Source organism: Papaver somniferum, chromosome 7 (genome assembly GCF_003573695.1).
Source record: "Papaver somniferum cultivar HN1 chromosome 7, ASM357369v1, whole genome shotgun sequence".
NCBI lineage: Eukaryota > Viridiplantae > Streptophyta > Magnoliopsida > Ranunculales > Papaveraceae > Papaver > Papaver somniferum.
Window position 1 is genome coordinate 94,978,984 of NC_039364.1, and position 20,948 is coordinate 94,999,931.

The following is a 20,948-nucleotide window of genomic DNA, read 5'->3' on the forward strand; positions in this document are numbered from 1 at the left end:
CTGCGAAGTAGAGAACGATGTGAGAAATGCCGCAGCTGTCCATCTCTTCATATTCTGCATTTATCACACGTATCCTTTCTTCCATCTATTTCTTGATACGTCTTCTGTAACCGCTGCTTTTCAACCGCTCACGTCTTTTCGTATTAATGGTGTTTATTTCTTCAAGTAAAAAAATCTTCTCTATATATTCTTCTTACTCTTATTTCCATTTTCTTTTTACTTTCTCTTCTCTTTTTATTCTCTCATCTCTGCAACTCTATTGTTCTTCCATAAATTCTGCCGTTGCAACTTTTTCTTCTTTATTCTTATTTTAATCTTTTTAATTTCTTCTTCATCTCCATACTGTTCCCTCTGTAGATCTTCACTGTTCGTAACTTTCTTCCAAATTAATCTTCCTGCTGGTGTTTTCCATGGATTCATCGAGGTTAGTTTTCTTTTTTCTTTCTTATGGGTTTTGCTGAAATTGATCTTGCTTACTGCTTTATTTGATGATGCTGCTTATATGATTCCCATACTGTTGTTATTTCAGCAAAAACCCCTCTAACACCAAATTTACGGTTCAGAACCCTAATATTCCCAAATCGCAGCATAAGATTGTTGTAAACAAAAGAAAGTCTGCGAATCAGAAGGTAGTAAGAAACATTATTCTTTTCTAATAACAATGTTGTTGCCTCTGTTTCTTATCTGGATTGTAATTCGCAGGGTGATAAGGATGCCAACAAACCTCTCAAGAAATCTCGCCACCTTAAAACCGTTGAAACCTCTGTTCCATTCCACTTACTTATCTCTTCTAAATCTCCTGCGACATCTTCGCAAGTTAAACCATTATCTCCAATTCGCGAAAAGGCTGCCTCAGATTTCATTTCTTCAACTGACCTTTGAATGATTGAAACCCTCCTTATTAATCCTTCTGTGAATTAAACTTCTTCTCCTCCTATTGATAATGTTTCTCAACCTTCTATCATTTCCAGTTCTCTACCTGAGCCTCTTCCTTTATCGAAAGAAACCGTGGAAGGAATAGATATTGCTTTCAAAGTTTTGTCTGAGGTCCTGGATGATGGAAAGAAGTATCCCATCGATCCTGTCAAGTCTGGTATTTGCGAAATTCTGAGTAAGTATTTTGGCTCTGACAGAGCTGCTTCGCAAACAACTTTGGAAAAAGAGTGTAATGCTCTTCGTCTCGAAAATCAAAAGCTCCAGAATGTTTCGCTGGATCGCGACAATCTTCGCAAGAAGAATGATGAACTGAGAGGTATGATTTCCTTATCTGTGTCTTCAATTTGCCTTTCTAATGATTTTATCCTTTCCGTATTTAATTATCCTTGAAATCCCTCTTTCGTATGTTAAGACTTAAACCAGAAACGAATAATGAAGAGATATCAATTTGAATCTGCTGTCGAAGAAGCCCGTGTTGATAAAGATATTTTTATGGATCAATATAACCAATTAGATAACCTATATTCATACTCTATTGATCATATAAATAATCTTACCAATGAAAATACCCAATTAGTTCGGAGGCAAGATTTATTAAGTAATGAAATATCTCGCCTCTCTTATTCTTTAACTAAAGCTAATCTAGGGATGGAGTCTTTATCAGATGAGAATAAAACTCTATCTCAAGAGAAGCGAATTTGTTTAAATAAGGTGGCAATGTCTTCGCAACGACTTAGCATCCTTCAGAAAGTATGTGATGACCAAGATCAATCTCTTCGCTCTTTGAGAAATGAAGTTAAAGAAGTAACAGGGTCATATATCACTGAAAGAGATACACTCATTCAAGGTAGAATAGCTTTAAGTGTAAATGCGAATCAACTTAAAGAACAATATTCCAGATTAGAAGAATCTTATTCTTCTCTTGCGAAGAAAAATTCCTTTCTTATTTCTAAAGAGAATAATCTTCAGTCTCGACTTAAAGGTTTAGTTGGAGATAAATTTTATGATGCGAGGGACCGTTGGGAGAATAGTTGTCTGACCTTGATTCAACACCTTATTTCGCAAAAGGAAGGTAGTCATAATAGTTTGACTGCCTAAACTATCTTTTCTTTGTCATATCTTTTTGAGTTCTTCATTTTACTGAAATTTTGTATTCTACTTTTCCCAGAGTCTGAGAAAAATCTTCATTCCTCCATTTCTGTTTTGGAGGCTAAATATGCCAAAATTCGCAAAGAAAATGCACTACTCGTCTCTGTCCTTACTGGTTCTCGCGACCGAGCAGAAAGAAGACTTGATTATCTTGCTTACTTTAAGGATATTCAAGATAGGAATCATCAGAGAGCACTTCTTCATCAAGTTCATCTCCGGGCTGAAGTCCTTGTAAATGATATTTTATTATCCAAATCTCTTCCTCCTACATCAATCGAACCTTTGGAAGTAGATGATGATGAAATTCCGCGTCCTGCTGACAGTGATTATGATTATGAAAGTGGTGGAGAGAATAGTCTTTTGGAAGATGGAGAAGAGATCCCTTCTAAGGAAGCAACTGCTGGTGCTAATCAAGATGAAAACGAAAAGGAAATCTCTTCTAAAGAAGTAATTGTTGGCGATAATCAAGGTGGCGGCGAAAAAAAAGTCCCTCTCAAAGGAATTATTGTTGGTGAAGATCATAATCGAAATGAAGAAGAGGTTGGCGATAATGAGAACATTGGCGAAGAGCGTCTATTATCTCCTTCTACTGGAATTAATATTGAAGCATGAGCTTCTTATCTAGTTCTATCTTCTTGAATTGTTTCATCTTTATTATTTCTTACGAATAATATTTTTCAACCAACTTTGGAATTAATTTTCTCTTTTAGTATTTTGCTGGCGAGAAAGATAATGTCTCTTGTTTACTGATTCCCATACTTGCCTCTCATTATCTTTCTTGCGAGAAATGATCTGTTATGAATACTTATAAATATTTTGTTTTGTCATGTGGTCTTATTTTGCCTTCCTAATTAAAGGTCTTATTATGCCACCTCTTGTCATTGCAACAAAATCGCAGAACGTCCTTGCACTTTCATATAAAAGACATACATTTTGCAAATTCAATATATATATTTTCTTAAAATTGCATATATTTTTATAATCCATGTGCATATATTTCTACCTGAAATTGTATACGTTTTGCATATCTAAAAGAGAGCCGGGTCAAGCACCACCGGTCTCGAATAATCATACTGGGAAAGCGCTTGCACGCAATCTCTCCGGACTCCCCCGTAAGCGTCTATGAGTGTATGACCGGGGAAAGACTTCCGTAAAAAAGAGATACCCAACATGACATGCCTTTGGTACCTCAGTGGAACGGGTGTGTGCAAAACATTCAGATTTACACCACATTTCCGAGAGATTTCCAGACCCCCACCGTTCGGTAGTTTCCTGGCTCGGAATTAGCCAACAGGGTGACAGGTTCAAACACTTATCTCGTCTCTGCGACGATGATTTTACAAATTCACAATACAGGGGCAAGAGCAACCATATAACCAGATTTCACATTCACCCGATAAGACTTAGTATTTATGCCACAAATTCATCTCGTTAGTTATATTACAAAGAACGCCGTACACTTACGCTTTTATATCTTGAGATAATGTAGGGAGATAGTAAGTCTAAATTATCCGACGAGATGAACAAATTAAAGCAAGACGAAATGGCTTCTCTCAAGTACCGTTCATCAACAATCCCAACTGACGCTTCGACAAGTGATGCTGTGAACAAAGGGCTCCTGGTGCTGCGTACCCCATTCTGCATATTACAACTTCATCCACCTGATCGGGGCAGAGTCTTCAAACCACTCTAGTCAAAGCAATAAGCATTCCAAGCACGAAGATGAACACAAGCAAGCCGCAAAACCCGAATATTATTGCTGGAGCTTGTTGCTGCCATATCCCACATTGATGTTGCTACGTACAAAGCTACCGACGATACCTGAGCGTACCTGTTAATGTTGCCTCCAAGCCTCCGCGGAATCCAAGACCTGCTGCCAATGCCAGCATTTAGTTGAAGCAATACTAATGCATATCAATGGGCCAAGAAAGCAACGCATAATGGATACGTACAAAGCAACGCGTGCCAACAGATCTATTGTTACATTTGTTCAACATGTAGCTACATGGGGCATCTCAATTTGTTCAACATGTAGCACACGAGGCATCTCAAACAACCAAACACAAGCAAACCAAAGAAGCTGACAACCAACCACGACAAGGACAAGAGACTTATAGCAGCCCAAGGCTTGCAATCCTTTGGATGTGGGAGACTTGGAGTATGTTCGACAACTGCAATTCGAAGCTCACAGTTTACAACTGAACAATTCATGTACCAAAGACGAAATCACGCAAATCGACAGATCCTATCAGAATGGATGTGATAGGATGTTGCCATGTCGAAGAGACGATGCTGCCATCCTGATGTTGGAATACACTCGACAACCATAACGAAGGCAGGCAGATCGATGGACCATGAAATAACGATCATATTCGGGAAGTCTCAAATGCCGATGACGCCACCGTTAAAATCCAAATGTTGTACCTTGCTGCTGCCCAATTAAGCGCTATGAAGTACCTCCGACTTGGGTGATGAAGATCACTCAAGTCGGTGAAGAATAGGGTGAAGAACCTTCGCCTACTTTGATACCGATGAGGATCAAACCAAGGAACGTAAAATTTCGGTGTGATCCAACGATGACCATTCGTACAGATGGACTCAACTTTGCCAGCAGACGAACAAGCATCGAAATGGTTCTTTTCCTTGCTATGCAGGCTCACAATTGAAATGGTTACCCACCAAATCCAGTAGAAACCATTTGCCAATGATCCAGTCCACGCTGCTGCGAACGAGATGCTGTTGCAGGTGTGCTCTTACCGCATCGTGCCTACTGCCGATGCGGCTATGTAAAGCTCATGTCCACACTCTGATCAAGTATTTGGTCTAAGGAAGACAAGATATAAAGTTGCGGCAACGATGCAGAAGTTTTTGCTGCTGCTTTCAACGATCCTGATGTGCCAACAAAGTGATGTTGCTACGTTGCTGAGGTGATGTCATTATCCTGTCATAGGAGCTCGCGGCAAAAGCGTACCCACTGACCCCTGTGCATATGATGGATGAATATCCACTTATGCTGCGTCTCATCCTCGGAACATGGTGGATGAAGATCCACTTATGCTGTTGAGACGCACCTGTGTTGCTGTTGTTGTGGCGAACCCAACCATGCTGTAAGAATGGAGGCACTGCTGAGCCGATGCTGCGATCCAGTTGCTACCACTAAGTGATGGACGTAGCTGTTACCACCCGCTGGAGTTATCAACCCATGTTGCTGCTCATTTGATTACCCGAAATGAGACTCACATTCAACCTGGAGCACGCAAGGGGCAGTCGTAAATAACCAACGAAAGCAGACCTGGCGACGTGGAGTTTCAACTGCTAATGTCGCTGCCAACAAGCCAAGGGGGCAACGACGACAGTTCAATTGAATACTGCACTCTGGAGCTTCCCTATACCCGAAACTGCTGCTGTACGAACAAGACATTGCTATTACTATGTGCTCGCTGTTGAATAAAGGCTTGCCGCCGCTGCGGGAACGTGACATTATTGCTGCAGACAAGTCCTGCTGTGATGCATCTATAGCTGTTGCTAGCTGGTGCCGAGAAGTACTCCCAACACGAAGTAAGCATGGGGCGAACAAGCCACGAAGAATACTTGTACCAGTACGAAAAGGTAAGGAACATTTTGGTTTGCAGGGACGCCTCTGAATTTCGGTAAAGAATATGGACAAGTATTAATACTTTGTCGTAGTATATTTTTCACCGAAATTCTTCCACAAAGAACGCAAAAGCCTCTCCACAAGGAGCAGCTGAAGGAAACAACAGAAGCATGGACAAACGTGGCAAGAGTGATTTTCTTAAGGATCATTCACTCACAACCCTCAAAAAAAACCTCGCGTTTTTAGGGGCCACCCCAAAGGATTTAGGGGCCATCAATTTATACCCAGCCAAAAACTCTAGTTAAGGGGTACCCTATATGATATTGAAGTTACATAAATGCCCTTATGGTAAAACTGTATAAAAACCAAATCAAAAACAATTCTACTCATTTCAACTCTTCTTCTTCCAGTTTCCTATTATCTTTCGATTGTGGAAGAAAAAACAAATTCCACTCCAAAGTCAAATGGCCCCAATTAGGTAAGAATCTATCATTTTTGGGGTTTATTTCGCTTTAATTCGACGAATCGAGAAAAAATAATTCTAGGGTTTTCAGTTATTTATCCAGATTCGGGCGATATTCATGCTCCTTTACTTCCGAATGTAGTCGTGTTCTTCATTTCTCAAGAACATCGACAGTATTCGGGAGAAATATTTGATGGTTATCGGCCGAATATTGTTGGTCATATCTTCCTGGATACAAACTGGTAATAATCGGTAGTTTAATGAATTTTTTGGCTCCCGAATATATTTAAGTAGACACACAGTATTCGGAAGTACACTCACTACCGAATATATATATATATATTGAAAAAATCTCAAAATTTCTGATATAGGAAAAATCCCATTTTGGGGCCAGTATTTATTCGGAAGACAATATAATGTTATATACTTCCGATTATTTCAATTTCAAAATTTGAAAAGTATAAGTTTTTCCCAAATTCTGATTTTTGGGCCATCGTACATTCGGGACTTTACAAAACAATTATCCTCCGAATATAGCAAGTTCAAAACAAACCACGCCTTGGCTCTAGGTGGTTCCAAGGGCCAATATAGAATGTTAGACAACCCATATTCGGAAGTTTGGGTAACTAATTATACTTCCGATTATTTCAATTTCAAATTTGAAAAGTATAAGTTTTTCCCAAATTCTGATTTTTGGGCCATCGTACATTCGGGACTTTACAAAACAATTATCCTCCGAATATAGCAAGTTCAAAACAAACCACGCCTTGGCTCTAGGTGGTTCCAAGGGCTAATATAGAATGTTAGACAGCCCATATTCGGAAGTTTGGGTAACTAATTATACTTCCGATTATTTCAATTTCAAAATTTGAAAAGTATAAGTTTTTCCCAAATTCTGATTTTTGGGCCATCGTACATTCGGGACTTTACAAAACAATTATCCTCCGAATATAGCAAGTTCAAAACAAACCACGCCTTGGCTCTAGGTGGTTCCAAGGGCCAATATAGAATGTTAGACAACCCATATTCGGAAGTTTGGGTAACTAATTATACTTCTGATTATTTCAATTTCAAAATTTGAAAAGTATAAGTTTTTCCCAAATTCTGATTTTTGGGCCATCGTACATTCGGAACTTTACAAAACAATTATCCTCCGAATAATATAGTCGTGTTTAGAAATACCAACTTAATCGGTAGATAAGAATTTAAGTTTGCCACTGAATGTCTTATTCGGAGGGAATACGTGTATCGTTAACAACCGATTGTAGTGCACCAATGATACGAAACCTCAACGGCCATATTTCAGAAACCTCAACGGCCATATTTTCAAAAATTAAATCCGTTAGAACTCTAATCTATATAAGGAGGGTAACCCTCTCAGTTATTATTGAGTAACAAATCTGAATGAAAAACCTTTTCAATGGCAAGTCCATCATCAATCGACAACATACTTCGAAGATGCAAGCGAACAACTACATCAATTGCAGCAAGGGAAGAAGAAATACAAAAAAAGGAACAAACAACCCAAAAAATTAAACCATCGTTAGTGGCAACGGAGGAGGAGGAAGAGGAAATCAAGGCTAAGAAGCGAGGTCAAGAACAATTCCATCATAGAGAAAGATTAAAACAAGTTGAGGAAGAGACCGAATGGATAAAAATTATTACATTGTGAAAGATCTACCCAAAGAACAGCAGGACGATCGTATATTTTGGATTAACGTTTCATTGGGTCCTTTTGTTGGTAAGTACAAGAAGCCACGCCACAATTATGAACCATCCCATTTTCTTCAAGGGTGCACCATGTTATAAATTGTGCACCGAGTACAACCGTATTCTTGCTAGGCACAGAGACGACAGGTTTGCGGCACAAGATGCTTATTCCAAGTGGAGAGGAGAGTCGTTTCTACATTTCGAAGCCGCGTTGATTGTTGCATCTCGGACTGGGAAAAAAGAATAACATGTGATGTTTGAGTGCTGTAAATTCAAATTTTTAATATTAATCGGTGGTTTGATAAAATATGGAATTCCCGAATATGATTAATCGTATTGAAGTGTTACAATATTGTTGTTCCGATTACATAGTTTCAAAAAAATTATAATCATGCCTCGAAAAAAAACTATCAAACATCGTCATCATCCGAAGGGATCAATTCGAGTAACTCAGCGGGAAAGTTGTTGTCCATAACACGATCCCAATCAACCATGTTGGACTCATATTGTTTCACCCAATCCTTGTAATGGTTCATCGGGAAGTAATCGTGCCACTTACTCAACGGAGGTAACGGCAAATGAATGTACACAGTTTACTGAGTGAAAAAAATGATATAATCGGAGGTTATTAAATAAGTCAAATTTCTGAATATTCTATATTCGGAATCCTATCGGTTACCCAAAACACCCGATCTATGCAAATGAATGTACACAGTTTACTGAGTGAAAAAAATGATATAATCGGAGGTCATTAAATAAGTCAAACTTTCGAATACTTTATATTCGGAATCCTATCGGTTACCCAAAACACCCGATTTATGCAAATGAATGTACACAGTTTACTGAGTGCAAAAAATGATATAATCGGAAGCTAAAATATATAGTAAACCAGCCGAATATAAATAACCGGGAGATAACTTTAATCGATAAACATCCGATTTTCAAGTTTTCGGAAATTTTATTTTGAGGCCACTGTTATATTCGGCAGTCAAATAATATTAAACTATTACCGATTGTAAAGGATACGAATACTGAGTTTTGAAATTTTCTGAGGAATTCGTTTTTGGGGCCATTCGGAGGTAAATAACTCTACATAACTACCGAATGCAGATATTTTTGGAAAACCAGTTTGGGGTTTTTCTCATATTCGGCAGTAAACTAGTATCTTGGAACTACCGAATATACATATTTGGTACTCAGTGTGTCATATTCGTAAGTTTATTCGAGAAATTATCTACCGAATCTGGGTAGTTCATGGCATTCAATGCATGCAATAATCGGTTTTTCTTGTTTACAAAAGCACACAGACGCATGCAAATCGAGTATTTGAGTTTCTTAACACAATAACTGTGTTTTAAATGCATCGTTAGCTTCAATATCGGGCGATTCTCCATTTTCTTCCATGAAAGGGTCGTCTATGTTTTCCTCTCCACAAAAGTTTGGATCATTCAACATATACCCGAAATCGTCTTCTCTAAACGGTCGTGAACCCTCAACATTTTGTTCTTCGTCATGATTCTCACCTTCTTCTTCATATCCATCCATTTTTGTAGTGAAAAAAATGGTTTTTCCCTTTTTTCCTTCAACCTCTTCTCTATAACTCTAATAACTCACAAATGCAAAAGAAATGAAAAAATGAAACAAAAATCATTCTAATACTGCACCGACCACAATCGGAAGTCTGGGAAATATTTTGGCTTCCGATTGAAATCGGAGGATAACAATGTTATAATATCCTCCGAATATATAAGGGTAATTTCGCCATTACGAATCACGCGAAATAAGGGATGGCTACATTTTCCCTTTGGGTGACCTTTTTTGTTTTATTGTTGGCCCCTAAATCCTTTCGAATGGCCCCTAAAAACGCTAGCAAAAAAAGGGGCAAATTATATACACCATAAAATATCTTGACATGTGGAGGGTGATTAGAAGCTTCAGCTAGATACAAGGATACAACAGCGTATACCGAATCAACTCAAGTCTGCTTAGAAACTAAGCTAATATTATTTTCGTAAGGGCCAATTACAAAATGGTCCTACTTTTGTTAATTCATTTACAAAATGATCATCCTTTTGCTTTTTGTTTACAAAATGGTCACACTTCGGCCGAGAGAACGTTTGGTGAAAAAACGGGGTTACTTGTCTCCGAAATACCCTCCCTTTTAACTCAAGCTCTTTAACTGCAGTTAACCCATCCTAGTTCTGCCGAGTAGTCTAGGCCAGAGCAGTTGCACAGCCTGAACCACCGTTGCGCAATGATTGCCATCATAGCTTCATTCCAGCCATGTTGGCGCCTCACCAGACCACCACCTGCATTGCATCTACTTATTTCAGTTCATGGAAGCTACAGTGCAGCTTCACCTCTTTGTGAACTCATAAACCAACTCTCATCATAGCACCTTCAGCTCAAACTAACCATCATAGCAGCACATCTATACAGCACCACAACCATTTCCACTTCCAACACAACAGCACAACCCATTGCAGTAACTCATTCCTCAATATTTCTCTGTAATCACCACCAACATCTTCCACACTCAGTGCCACCAATACAGTTCATCACCATTAATCTACAATACCCGGCTCAGACCAATTCAATAAGTCACACTGCAAACCACCAAAACTGTCGTTACTTCTCAGCAACACTAAGTTCAGCTGCACCAGACTTTAAAACTTGAATCCAAGCTCAAACCCTAAGTCAAACACTATAAACACAAACAGCTCCATCTTCTTTGCATCATAACCTGTAAAACCTAACATTCATCTAACCCATTTTAATGAACTTAAACATCCTTTTGAACAGCGCCACCATCCTCTCCATCTGCAATACTGCTCAAACCCCAAATCTGCATCATACCCTTCTCATAACAGATCACCAGGAACTCCCTGTTAATCATCAGTCAGCGGCATCAACTCCTCTGAATCACACGAACCCATCTCTATCAATTCTTCTATATTCAATTTCTCAATTCCATCCTCTGTTACCGATTCCTCAAATTTCCACACAAACCCATCTTGACCTAATGGAAGTTTGATGGTAATTCGAATCCAGCACCACCTATATCTTTCGAATCAAATTAGAATCCTTCATCTGATTTCAAGAATCAAACCCTAAATCAGTGTTGACCTCAATTAAGAACACCAACACCAGTATCTCTTGTAACCGATTCCTGATATCTAACTCCCTGATCCACAGTATTCATCTTCTTCTCCATTAATTCTTCAAAAACATCATTCACCAGATCCCCTTTTCTATCTGTGTGTCTTAGTATCACAGTCTTCTTTTCTACATCATCTCCTTGATTCACCATTAACAACATCTTCCCTGGTTTCTCTTCGAATACGATTTGCAGATTTAACCCTAACCAATTTCTCTGTTGATTCACCTCCATGAAAGCTAACCCTTTTTGTACACGAACTAACTGACCTTAACCCTCACTGTTATTGATATAAATCACTCGAAAAAACTATTCAACACTCAATCGCCATTTTTTGCAGAGATAAGAGAATAGAAACACAGAGAGGCGGCAACATTGAAGAGGATATGAAAACCCTAATCTCTTATAAATCAGGTCTTAGTTATGACTAATCCTAACCGTAGAAACTATTCTTGAGATGTAACAGTTGAGCGATTTACGGTTGCAGATCGGGTTTGGTTAGGTCAGGGACAAAAAGGTAAACCGACACTTCCATTTAACTCTGATTCAGTGGGATCCACCGCGTTAACGACCCATTTAACAGAAGTGTGATTGTTTTGTTAATGGGTTGCAGCAGTGTGACCATTTTGTAAATCGGCCTAAATTGTAGGACCGTTTTGTAGAATTTCCTTTTCGTAATAACCAAGTACCCCTTTTCCCTGTAAAGCAATAAAGTTAACGTGGAGAGAGGGACAGACTTTTTGGTCGGCAAAATAGGGGAGTAAGAGATTGAAGGTTGAAGAGCCTTCGTTCTCTACCTTGAAGATTGAAGAGCCTTCGTTCCCTATCTTTGCTCACTCAATATCTTTACTGGATTTCATTTTTATCAATGGAGTTCATCAATTTCTGTAACGCCAATGAATAATAATACTTACCTTTACCTTCCCGTGGACATAAGCTTTGCCGAACCGCGTTAATATCTGTGTGAATCCTTTATTTATATGCTTATACTTTGCTTTCTACTTGTTGTTTTATGGTTTGAATCAAGATCCAATGATCTTATCCTTTTGATTGTGCTATTAGAAAAATGATAGTGACAATGGAAATAAAAATCGTTCTCCTTTTTCATACCAACCGGGATAATATGGGTTACAGGTAAACTTTTATTCCATCAGTTTGTTTTATATTTTTTTGTTGATTTGTATACAGTATACTGGAAAAAAAATTGTTTGATGAAGGTACCCTGATGGATATTTGAGGTTGGAGATAAAAATAATTTAAAAAAAAAAAAAATTAGAAGCCATACGTGAAATCCAAGGGTTTATCTCACGGGCACATCAAACTTTATCTAGGGTGAAGAGGAATAGCAAATCAGGGTATCTAATATTGAAACACTGGAATTATATTATTTTGTTTTGCTTTGCTTTTGACTCTTAATTCTCTCTAAAGTGCATGCATTATTGATCAATTCCTAAATATAATTCTGAAAACATACATTATCTCACGTATATTGGCTTTGTAGTAAGAAAGGCACAACAATTTCGAAGTCGTGATTCATTCACTTCTTGATTTTGGAAGTTGTTTATGTATGCTTATGTTTATCAAGTCAAAAATATTAATAATTTGGCAGCTTTCAGAACTAATTATATGGAGCAGGCATTTGACGAATAGCTGAGCGTTTATGAACAGTGGTTGAAATTTGGACCACAGGTAGTGCTCCTTTTTATCCTCACAACATCGGCAATTATTAGATGTCGATGACGGATTTTTTTTACCCTGATATTGATTTTGCATTTAACTTATCCTCTTCTCTCCCTGTTTTGAATCTTGCCTCTTCTCCTTCATTCATTATAAATTATTAAGATTATTGATTTTGTTTTTTGTTTTCCTGCAGGTACTTTACGCCTGTAATCAACAAAATAAAAAAGAGAACTGTGATGTATAATTATTTTAACATGCTTCCTATTCAAATAAGGTAATCCTTTGTCCATATATTTTGATCTTATGTTTTATTTTGTTTGGTATGATCCATGTTTGTTCTCTTAACGAGAATCCTAGAGGAAGTGCTTCAGGAGCTTCAAGTCACCACCATTACTTTTGAACTTTTCCTTCGGTTGCATTCTCAATTATTAGTTTGTAGCTAGAATGAAAGCTAATTTTACATCCTTAATTTGCAGATTTTCAATGTCATGCTTAAATATCATACTGCAGAAGCATCTCATACGAGATATTTATCATACTCTATGCTAGTTAAGTTCATACATTTACAATTAAGGTTGCATTAAATGTTGTGATGTATCTTGAGCTTCCTCCGCAAGACTAAGACAGTGAAATTTGAGACAAAACACATGATGCCCAGTTGATAAGTCTTGTTGATGCTTACTCAACCTACCGCTCACTCTCTATGTTGGCCATCACATGGGCTTGTAATGTAATACCGTCACTTTGTCTTACCAGATATTTTCATATAGACAAGTGAATGAATATAATGCGCAAGTGGTTTCTGCATATTTTATGTGGACTCTCCGTGAATTATCATGACGAACCTATGTGTCTGTTTTGTAGAGTGCATGGGGAAGTCACATCACAAGGACACATTTGGCATCCCTCTAGGACCTGGGAAACCCTTGAATAAGACTTGAGCTATAGGTTTGTGTTTGCTTATGTGAGCTACAAGGAATATGAAGCCCCAATAATATGATTTAGAATGGTCACCGCATCTTGATTATTGGTCTGGAAGCTTTCAAAACAAATTAATTTTATATGGATACTTTTCGTTGACTAATGACAAAGAGATCTCCATAAAGTTATTTGATTTAAGGCATATAGATGGAGATTGAGAGCAATTAACGGGTGGAAATTGTGTTGAAAACGGTTGTGCAGTTCTTTAATAGAGTGCATATTGGTTCACTTTGAGACAGACTATTATACTAGGAATAATCTACAAGGTATTAACAAGCCGGTACTGCCTTGAGATTCTTCTTTGATCCATATACTATATGCAAACAAAATTTGTGGGGCCATGTGCATTTGTTTCGGACTATGATAGTGTTCTCTTTGATCCTCATGGTGGTGGAAACTTTGATATAAATGAGGTGTACTTATTTTTGTATTGAATGTATATTGTGATATTATCTATGTGTGGAATTTCTTTAGCAACTAATTAATCTTTACATTTGGGATAATTCAGGGAGACCTTAATATACATAGTCAGTATTTTAATGCTTTTCATTTGTGCATGTAAGTTTCTCGACTAATGTTTTGGTTTATTTTTCCTAGATGCCTAATTAACTTGCTCATAATAACTGACCCACGAATTGCAAAGTTGACCTCAAAATATTCACAATGTAGGTGAATACAGATTTTTCTCTTAGCAGCTTATGTTATTTTATTATGGCACATATATTTTGTATAAAATGATGACTCACATATATGCAATGTTTGGTCATGTTGTTTCAACGTGTGGTTTGTTGTTGATGGTCTCCTCCTTTGAGGAAATGCGAGTATGATTAGGTAATGCTGATGTTTTGTGAACATAAGAAGCTAAGACGCAATCCAGAATTCTTGAAGAGATTCGTGTTGCAGAGAGGAGAACACCCCTCCTAACTGAATTGGGTTAGTATATGTACGTTTAATCTCTATGTGTCGCTTTCGGAAGCGTCCGAGGTTAGTCGTATAAATACTAGCTCAAATTAGCTAGAAACACAAAGTGGTAGTTGTGCTATCTATCACATTCTGATGAGGAAATTTTTCTAAAACCCCTGGAAAAGAGAAAGACAACAAATTGGTAACTTAGGGTTTTTTCTTTTTCTTTTTATGAAGTATGTTTGCTAACGAGACTTGAAGAGAACATATTTATTTTTTTTCTTTAGAATTACATTAAATTTTTTCATATTAGGTCTTATTATTCCATGTTTTTAATTTTATTGACTACTTTTGATATTATTATTTTTAGTATTTAATTATTTTTGTTGACTATTTTTCTCCAATTTCGAAACCAAACAGAATTACCGGCACCAACACATACTTTTTTCTACATAACATCAATAACAACTGGTATAAAAAATTTACAAAGAAAAAAAAATCAATGTGCCGCGTGGTACTATTTGTCCATCCAAGGGTCCTCCTCCTTCTTTGCATGGTGCCTGAGTTCTAAACATTGGAGTTTCATAGTGTGTTCTAACTTCTTGTTTGAAGTACTGTGATTAGGGCTGAACATGGTGTCGGTTAACCGTTGGAAACCGACCGAACCAGGCCAATAAGAAAGAAACCGAACCAAACCATTTAGATTTGGATTGGTTTGGTAAAAAAAGTTGAAAAACCGACATTACTGGTTTGGTTTTGGTTTGACCTGAAAACCGAACCAAAAACCATTGGGGAACCGATTAATTTTTAAACTTAGTTTTTACCGTCGATTTAAAAGTATTAGATTCTACCCATTGATTTAGAGGATAAATAGAAACCCTAAATCTAATATTTCATTATGATACTCTCCCTCTTTCTCTTTCTCTCAGCCGCTTCCCTTCTCCACCCCCAACTACAGCTGCTGCTACTCGACTTTTTCTTCCCGTCTTCTTCTTTATTTGTCAATAACTAAATTAAGATATATTATATATCTTCTTTTGCTCTCTAGAATTAGAGTAAGCTTTAACTATTCTTGATTTTTCTTTTTTTTGTCTGTATATTTGTGTAAACCAATACTATCGGCAACTACGATTTTTTTATCTGTAAATTTGTGTATTTTTTTTTGGTTTGACATAATTATTGGTTAACGAAAAATCACTGGGACAAACCGAAACCAACTGGAACCATTTGGAAACCGAACCAATGGTTAATGGATTGGTTTGGTTTAGATTTTTAGAAACCAATAGTATTGGTTTCGGTTTTGGTTTGGCTAGAAACCGAACCAAAACCGACCATGAACAGCCCTAACTGTGATAACATGCTTGTCTTTTGAGCTGCAGCAAATTTTCTTCTATTAATAAATTTACAGGTAGGATGCATGGACTATTAGACGGACAAGGTCAGATAAGATTTGTGTCCTTTTCTCCGTAAAACCCAAACGACAATGAATTTAAGTGTAATATTCTGATGGTATGATCCTCTTATAAGACTCTACATTCCTACAAAAAAATGAACGCGATTCGAGATAGCAGACCTCACCATCTACCAATCTTAATATCATTCGTTAAATTTGAGCGGCTGATATTCAAATGGATATATGGTCGTTTTATACATCTCGAATTGTGTTCATTTTTTTTATAGGAATATAGTGTCTCATAAGAGGAACATATCATCAAAATATTACACTTAAATTCATTGTCGTTTGAATTTTGCGGAGAAAATGACGCAAATCTTACCTGACCTTGTCCATCTAAAAGTGTCCATGGATCCTCCCTTGTAAATTTATTGGTCAAACTAAGTTAACTCGCTTGGTAGTTGCAAGACCAAGTCCAGCTCACATTAGCTGGAAAAGAAGTCAAAAATACATAAGTTTATGCCCCAAAAGTGCAGCATACCTACGAGGTAAATAGGAAACAAGGTATTTTCCACAATTATAATGCAAGCAAGTAGCTTTTAGATTACTTGCATATCTTTATGTAATCGCAGAATCACGAATTTCCTAATAACTAATGGAAAAACACTCAAGAGCGCCAACTATGCCTCCTTATCATGTGAATAGGCCACTTGCCGACGTTGACAACCTCGAGGACTTTGAAAGATTTCCCCAACAGTTCTTTATTGACAACAACTCCATAGAAACGTGCAACTGATCCACTTCGATAAAAATCAGATGTAATAAAGGTTGATCTGACGGCTGATTTGATGGAGTTGGAAGTCTTGAAACATGTTCCAGCCCACAACTCCAACAAAGATTTGCACCTTTTGGCATGGTTAGGCAGGTTCATAACAAACTCTGGACATGAAACTATACCTGGCATCCAAACCTTCATCTTTTCATTTGATAAACAAAATCATCATTCAAACGCTTGGTTATTTACATCAAAGTTAAAATATGTTTTTCAGGATAATTCCCAGTGACTGACTACAGGAAAGTAACTGCAAATGTATATATTCATGATGAAACAACAATGAAAAAGCATATCAGGTTGCAGCCACTCAAAAATCTACCATTTCCAGAAATTATAGGGGTACGGAGGATGACTCATTGCTATCAAGAGCCAAGACTAATGCTCAAGGTGGAAGACATATTCAGTTAAGCGTTGTAGTTTAGTATGATCTAGCTTCTGCTCTTTCACAACGTGCTGCTTCTTCACAATCAGCATCCCTGAAGCAGAATCCACGAGCCAACCTTGTTCTGCCGCATCTGCAAATGAACAACCTTACGCCCATTAGCTCTCACGCAAGTAACAAACATAAATATTTTCAGGTTTTCATTTTTGCTGAAGAAAAATAAACTCAAACAACTCATGCAAGTGCAGATAAAGAGTATCTCTAAAATAATGGTTCAAACAGAGAATGACTATGCTCTGCTAGAGGATTCGCAAGGAAAGGACCCTAGGCCAACGCGCACAGTTCAATCCGTGACCATCCATTGACCGAACCACAAGTTCTTCATATAGCCACTTTTAGTGAGGCTTCACACGGTACACTTCATAACTTCACCAAAATGAGCATGCAGTCACTATCACTGACAGCATTCACCACCAGCAGTGCTAGCTTGATGCTTGCACTTGTCCCAGATGCAACAATATGAAGTGATTGAGTAGAACACAAATTGAATAATCAACTGGACACAGTTTTCAAAATCTCAATCACCATCAGCTACATATTATCAGAATTGAGGGTAAACATGCTTACAGTTGGTGGCATCTTCCTCGCTCATTCCTAGAAAGAGAGCAGTATCCTTTATGCTTATTGTGGAATATGCAGATAGCAGTAGCTGGAACATCCTATTGGTATAGATCTCTGCACAATTTACAAAAGAATTAGTTGGCAGACGTTGGAGAAGTGCAACTTGGAAACCTAGAAAAGACATAACATACTAGAAAAACTCTTTCGTAAACCTAGAAAAGAAAAGTAACATAAATTGGACCTCAACACAATAATGAATGTCATACAAGAAATTTCTACCAAAAGATAAGATCATACTTATGTTGATCTTTTGATAATACCTGACGTTCTCATATCTAGCTACATGTTTTCCCACAGGTGGATCAACAACTCCCAACACATAATCAGTAAAAGAACCTTACTAAACATTCATCCACCAAGCACCAGAATAAGTACCAGAGTAATTGTTTATTTGGATAAAGATAAAAAACAGAACATTTTATTTTTCAGTGTCAGAATAACAGTTTACAGCTGGATTCCCCTTAATTTCAATAGGTCCCAATCGTGTGAGGTAAAACCGATGGAAAAAACACTCTTACATAACGTTTACAGAGAAAGGCAAGTCATTACTGTACGTGCGCATAACTGAACTTCTAGCCTCCATTTGCTTAAACAAACAGTGGGTTCTAAGAAGGATTAGAAAGTTAATCGTAGAAAATTTTGAAGAAAATAGCATCTGTCTCTAACCACATTCTCGCAACATTTTCAGTATCACTTGCAAACTCAACTGCGTCTTTCCAAAAAGAAGACCACTACCCAAAACATAAGTAGCTAACAATAAAATAACACAGAGAATGAAAAAGTGAAATAAAACAAAACAAAGGGCTGAAGATCTATCAAAAGTAGAAATACATGAGGGAATTCTAAGCAGCTTGAAGTTAATTTACTAAGCAGATTGAGCTTGTCTATCAAGCACATCTTGCAGTGCAGATGCCCACCAAGTCAAAATTTATAAGTTAATTTTCATATCAAGTTAATTTATGAAAATTCTTGTCTATCAAGTTAATTTTCATAGAATCATGTGCTGATTCCGTATCAATATTAGCCAAGAAACAACGAAGACTAAAACAAAGTAATACAAACACCTACAGATCACAGATACCATCACTGCATCACATACTTAGTCTCTAGTTTAAAATTCAAATACTTCTCTTGACAAGTCAAGCTAATGCAATGCTAAAGCAGTAACATATTATGTACTATCACATAATCCATGTTGAAAAAGCAGAAACTGTTAGGAGTATCAATTTGGAATTTGAGAGTATCAAATAGAAATCATAGTTCATAAGCTAGTAAGTCGAAACACTTTGGTAATAATAAACTCTTTTGTAACCTCAACAAGAGGGAACATAATAATCAAAATACAATTACCTGAGAAGGAATTCACAAGACCTTGAGCCTCAGGACTCCAATTAAATACACGAATAGCTTCGTAAACGCCAGCATAATCTCGTAGCCACAATTGCTGCCCAATTTTCCAAGCAGCTACCACCTCCAGCTGATTCTCTTTGACATTTGATGGAATCAATTTCCATAAAAACCTAGCGCTATTGCTGTACAAAAAAAAAACATCAATAAAAAAAATAAAAACGCGCATCTAAAATATGTTAAGAACCACAAAACCCTAAATCATGAAAACCAAAAGAATAAGAAAAGAATCACGCACATATCCTTGACGTAAATATGACCTAGAAGATGAATAGCGTAAGGCCACTCCTCTTGATATGCAATGCCTTGTGAAGTAACCTGTGATCAGTCATAAATCATCACATCAGATATTTCGAAAAAACCTAAAACGTATCCAAACAATGCTAACAAGAAAAGAACTAACCTGAAGCATGAGTTCATCACAAATATCGGCGATCTTTTCATATGATTTTGCCTCTATGGCTTCTTTCAAGGGAGAAAAATCCATGGCGCAAATTATACCCTAGATCTTTGAGGTAAACCCTAGTTGGAGCTAGAAGAAAAATCACTGTAACAGAAAGCAAGATTTGGGACCAAGTGAATCTTTATATTCCTTCCGATGAAAAGATTTTCGTTAGAGGGAGAACAAAAAGTGATCCGAAGAGGGCACAACACAAATCGTTGTCAGACTCGCTAACTAGGCATTAGTCAATATATTATTCTAGTTTGGACCAAGTTACCCATACGAAAAACACCCACCAACCCTATAAAATTTATACTCTTTTTCCAAACAACTCTGTAGTTGTAGGAAATCCTATAAAAATATGATTTCATTATTAATCAACTCATTTTTAGATTTACACTCTTAATTTTATTGATCAATCTTTGAATATTCTTACAAGAAAATATAAAGAAATCAAGAATGATCTTTGTTATAGACTTTCTCTCTCCTATTTACTCGTTTCTTACTCAAAAAAGGATCTCTCCCTTCTCTTTACAACTTGAACGACTATTTATAAGGAAATACATAGTGGATGACAGCTAATCTGTCCTTTATTTTTGGGTATGGTCTGTGACATTCTCACAACCTTACAAATATTAATTTCGCAAGCTCTCTAATTTTCGCAGGACTATCATATCTTTCTCGTGATCTTAGCTGACGTCATTTATTTTATTCTTCCTGAAATTGTTTTGCGACGCTGTTGTATTGTGTTGTTGATAATTTCGCTGAAATGTTGTCGTTGCGAGATTCTGATCCTACGTCTTGCCTCTTCTCATATCTTTTCTGCGAAGTAGAGAATGATGTGAGAAATGCCGCAGCTGTTCTCCTTTCATATTCTGCATTTATCACACGTATTCTTTCTTCCATCTATTTCTCGACACGTCTTTTGTAACCGTTGCTTTTTAACCGCTTATATCTTTCCGTATTAATCGTGTTTATTCTCGAGGAAAATTCCCTCTATATATATTCCTTCTCACTCTCTTTTCTTTCTTTTTATTTTCTCTGCAACTTCATCGTTCTTCTGCAAATTCCATTATTGCAACTTTTCTTCTTTCTTCTTCAATCTTTTAAGTTCTTCTTCATCTTCATACTATTTCTTCTGCAGATCTTCATAGTTCGTAATTTTCTTCGAAACAATCTCCCTGCTATTTTTCCATGGATTCATCAAGGTTAGTTTTCTTTTTTCTTCTTATGT

At 37.1% G+C, this 20,948-nt stretch overlaps 1 protein-coding gene and 1 long non-coding RNA gene across 2 annotated transcripts; one reads left to right on the forward strand and one right to left on the reverse strand.

The window, feature by feature from the left end:
- Positions 1 to 11,763: 11,763 nt before the first annotated feature.
- On the forward strand, positions 11,764 to 14,168 carry LOC113292940. Its single transcript, XR_003331956.1, has 4 exons — positions 11,764 to 12,144; positions 12,627 to 12,699; positions 12,884 to 12,964; positions 13,555 to 14,168. It is a non-coding gene; the product is annotated as an uncharacterized LOC113292940 (long non-coding RNA).
- Positions 14,169 to 16,925: 2,757 nt separating this feature from the next.
- Positions 16,926 to 19,919, reverse strand: LOC113297895 (COP9 signalosome complex subunit 8-like). The gene is made up of 5 exons (XM_026546469.1): positions 19,676 to 19,919; positions 19,511 to 19,590; positions 19,216 to 19,397; positions 17,812 to 17,919; positions 16,926 to 17,317 (listed from the first exon to the last, which is right to left on the reverse strand). Exons 1-5 carry the CDS (start codon positions 19,757 to 19,759, stop codon positions 17,178 to 17,180), a joined length of 594 nt encoding a protein of 197 aa, XP_026402254.1. The 5' UTR covers positions 19,760 to 19,919; the 3' UTR covers positions 16,926 to 17,177.
- Positions 19,920 to 20,948: the final 1,029 nt, after the last annotated feature.

Bases quoted from the DNA above. Each gene is read 5' to 3' on its own strand.
- LOC113297895 (XM_026546469.1), bottom strand. From the start codon at position 19,759: ATGGATTTTTCTCCCTTGAAAGAAGCCATAGAGGCAAAATCATATGAA. The intron at 19,398-19,510 runs GTGCGTGATTCT...TTTTTTGTACAG, and splicing joins CATATTTACGTCAAGGATAT to CAATAGCGCTAGGTTTTTAT. The intron at 17,920-19,215 runs GTAATTGTATTT...TAAATTGTGCAG, and splicing joins TCTTGTGAATTCCTTCTCAG to AGATCTATACCAATAGGATG.